General features: G+C 39.3%; 1 protein-coding gene across 1 annotated transcript in view; it reads left to right on the top strand.

Moving 5' to 3' along the window:
- Window positions 1-4376, top strand: part of LOC106882248 (uncharacterized) — a 16618-nt gene that overhangs the window by 4326 nt on the left and 7916 nt on the right. The window contains exon 4 of the mRNA XM_052972570.1: window positions 2928-3077. Coding sequence (XP_052828530.1) covers window positions 2928-3077 — 150 coding nt within the window. The remainder of the gene's footprint in view (window positions 1-2927; window positions 3078-4376) is intronic.

Genomic DNA, 4376 nt, shown 5'->3' with positions numbered 1-4376 from the left:
AATTCCATATCCCACTAAAAAGAAAAAAAAAACAGAAAGAAAATAATTTTGGACACCCCCTACCCACACACACACACCATTGTTTTCTCCGGCCCCACTGGTGGGGCAAATGTCCCATGTTGAGAACCACCAGTTTAGACAATCAAATTGAATTCCCAAGCACCAGGACTTGTTTGTTTAAAGTTTGATACTCACTCCATCAGTCTCTTTCTGCCAAACTGTTAAGTAAATAGATCAACACTGGTTGTCAGCTTCATTTTTTTTTATCTTCTTTTACTTGCTTCAGTCATTAGACTGCGGCCATGCTGGGGCACTGCCTTGAAGAATTTTTAGTTGAATAAATCAACTACAGTACTTATGTTTTTGTTGAGCCTGGTACTTATTCTATCAGTCTCTTTTGCTGAACTGCTAAGTTACATGGCCATAAACACTTACACTGGTTGTCAAACAGTGGTGGGAGACAAACACATACATGAAAACACACACAAACACACACATCTATATATATTTAAAAGAAGAGAATGGAGATTGTTAAGTTAATAATTGTTTATTATTAACAGCAAATTGGTCATCTTCACTTACAGCTGTTTCAATACAATAAACATTAAATTTACATTTATGTGACATGAGCACAATATCATCAGAGGAAAGAAAAAAGAAAAAAGATGTACCTTATATATATATATATATATATATATATATATATATATACGTACATAACCAAACTCTTTGCAAGTAGGAAGGCTGACAAATCACAAATCCCTTCAGGTAAATGGCCCTGCTTGATCTGTAAAAAAGGCATAGATAAAAACTCCATAAGATGTATCCACTGTAAGCTATGGACACATAAGAGGTGCAGCAATATCAAAGGAAGGTTACTGGGAAGATAGTTTTTGTGTGTAGCAGATGCACAGATACAATAGAAAATAGACTCCATCAACTGCCAGTGGGTAAGGTAGAGGTAGTAGATAGCTTCCATTATCTAGGTGACCAAGTTAGTAGTGGAGGTGGGTGCTCCAAAGCATAGCTGTGAGAATAAGTTTAGGCTGGGCAAAGTTCAGAGAGTTCCTACCTCTTCTGGCAACAAAGACCCTCTCCCTCAGACTAAAGAGCAGATTGTATGATACCTGTGTGCAAACAGCTATGCTACATGGTAGTGAAACATGATCTATGAAAGCCAAGGACATGCATGGGCTTGAAAGAAATGAAGCCAGTATGCTTCACTGGATGTGCAATGTCAGTGTGCATGTTCGACTGAGCATAAGCATCTTCAGAGAAAAGTTTGGCATAAGAGGCATCATGTGGTATGCAAGAGAGATGACTGCACTGGTATGGTCATGTGATGCACATGGACGAGGACAGCTGTATAAAGAAGTGCCCTGTGGAGAGAAGCTGTGGAAGAGGTAGACCCAGGAAGACATGGGACGAGGTGGTGAAGCAGGATCTTCAAACTTTGGGCTTCACAGTGGTAATAGCTAGTGACCAAGACCTTTGGCAGTATGCTGTGCTTTCAAGCCAAGTGAAAATATAGTTGTGGCTGATGCTGGTGTCACGTAACTGGCACCTAAAAAGCACCTTTCTAGTGTTGGGCCTCTCAGATGCAATGACTGAGACCTTTGGCATATATCCTGCTCAAGAAGACCCATCAAGTCAAGTAAAATAGCAGTCATAGCAAATACTGGGGTCACGTGAATGCCATCTGTGCCGGTGGCACATAAAAGCACCCATTACACTCTCAGAGTGGTTGGTGTTAGGAAGGACATCCAGCTATAGAAACCATGCCGAATCAGACCGGAGCCTGGTGCAGCTTTCCAGCTTACCAGCCCTGGTCAAACCATCCAACCCATGCCAGCATGGACAACGGATGTTAAATGATGATGATGATGACGAGGATGATGATATATACACACACACACATGACGGGCTTCTTTCAGTCTACCATATCCACTCACAAGGCTTTGGTCAGCCCAGGGCTATAGTAGATGGCACTTGCCTAAGGTGCCATGAAGTGGGACTGAACTCAGAACCATGTAGTTGGGAAGCAAGCTTCTTACCACTCAGCCATGCCTGGTGAGAAATAAACACAAAAATGCTTTCACATGCATTCATGAGTTTCAACAGTTTCCATCTACCAAATTCATTCAGAATGTGTTGGTTGACCTAGGCTAACGAGAGAAGATGCTTTCCCAAGGTACCTCACAGTGGAACTGAACTCAGAACCTTGTGAAGTGGAACTTCTTAACCATACAACCTTGCCCCTGCCTATCCACTACCAAAATGTTTTGTGTAATTTCCAAAGTAATCTAGACTTTGAAAGGCTTTAGTATAACATGTAATTTTCCCCTTATTAAGAAAGTGTTTAGAACACAATTTTAGCAATAGTTTCTTTTGTCTTAGAATTATGATAGAAAGGTAGAATTTAAATAACATACAGGCTTGTCCTTTACTGGTACTCTTGCCACATAAAATGCACTCATGCAACTGCTGCATAAATGCACCCAGCACACTCTGTAAAGTGGTTGGCATTAGGAAGGGCATCCAGCTGTAGAAGCCAAGCCACAACAAATGATTGGAGTCTGGACAGTCCCCCGGCTGGCCAGCTGCATGTCAAACTGTCTAACCCATGCCAGCATGGAAAACGAACATTATGATGATGATACTTTAAAATCAAATGATTTTGCATTACACAACCAGAGGCAGTCTTAGATGAATTGATATGAAAAGAGTTAAAATGCAGGACTTTGTGCTTGTGTTAAATACCAATATTTCATCCCTCTTGACAATTGTTCTCAGGCTAAATCTGAAGGCTGAAGATTGAAATATCTTTTGGTACATGGCTCCAGTTTAAAACAAAGTAATAATAATTGTGGTGGTGGCATTGTCATTGTCTTTTTTTTATTATTTTTGTTTCCTTTCATTTTTTTCAGGTAAAATCCAAGAGAAGCATATATCAAAGAAGGAAAAGAAATACGTAATTGATGATTTATCCAAAAATAAATATTTAGTATGGGTGAAATCTTCGACAAGTATAGGTGATGGTCCTGTGATGACTCAGGAAATCCAAGTGGATGGAAAAAGTAAGTGTACATCTACGTTCATTCATTAATTAGAGAGCAATCAGCAGTTATTAACTAACCTATAACTTCATTAATATTAAGACTACCATTTTAATTTATGCTCACCAAACTCGCTAGAACTAATAATCAAATTTCTTTCAAATCACACTACTTATATAGCTCTTTAGCATTTAAAGCAGCCCTATCTAGCCCAAATATTTTACCTGTTTTATGTTCAAATGGTCAGATCTCGCTTTTCACACCTAACCTACAATGTCATTCTATAAATAATTGAAATCTCAAAGCTACAATATTATAGAGTAATGTGAATGCTCAAGGGTTAAAAATAAAAGTTGAAAAGAAACATTAGTTATTTAGGACTTTGATACACTTTATTTAATGTCTATTTTTCCATGCTAGTATAGATTTGGACTGGGAGTTATTTAAGGAAAATTTTGCAATTGGGTGGTCTTTGTGTCACCAACTTTTACTCGTTTTTCAAGTGAGAGATTTTCTTTTATACAAACATCTTTGGAATTGCAGTGCAACTTCTTGTAATGCCAACAAAGAATGTCAACATCTCTCCAAGGAAATATTTAGTATGCAGAACTGTCTGCTTTGTTCCCTGGTGTGTGTGGAGTCTATCTGACTAGCACATGCACCTGGTTCATAGGTACTCTGGTGGTTGGCCAGTTTCCTGAAGCCGTTTGCATTGCAGAGCTATAACAGTTTTGATTCATCTTCATTCATGTGCCATGAACATATTCATCATAAACATTAGATTAACCATCATAGTATCAACCAACTTGCTCATAAAGTTATCACTAATGATAATGAGGTTGATGATTAATATTGAGGTAGTCTGCATTAGTATCTCATGGAAATGGTCATTTTGCTGATCTGTTTGTACTGATAGCATTATTTTATCCATTTCTCTGCTAACAATATGATTGCTTCATCAAACTCCAGTGCTGTTACTCACTCAGAATCTGTACTTGCGTTCCTTACCCTTGGATGTGCAAGGTCTGGTTGAGTGTCTCTCCCTCTTACTGCATAGTTCACATCTCCTAGCTTCTGTCCTAACATTTCTCCAGATCTGCTTTTCATCATCATCATCATCATCATCATCGTTTAACGTCCGCTTTCCATGCTAGCATGGGTTGGACGATTTGACTGAGGACTGGTGAAACCGGATGGCAACACCAGGCTCCAGTCTGATTTGGCAGAGTTTCTACAGCTGGATGCCCTTCCTAACGCCAACCACTCAGAGAGTGTAGTGGGTGCTTTTACGTGTCACCCGCACGAAAACGGCCACGCTCG

The sequence above is a fragment of the Octopus bimaculoides genome, chromosome 13 (assembly GCF_001194135.2).
Source record: "Octopus bimaculoides isolate UCB-OBI-ISO-001 chromosome 13, ASM119413v2, whole genome shotgun sequence".
NCBI lineage: Eukaryota > Metazoa > Mollusca > Cephalopoda > Octopoda > Octopodidae > Octopus > Octopus bimaculoides.
This window is presented reverse-complemented; position numbering and strand designations above follow the sequence as displayed.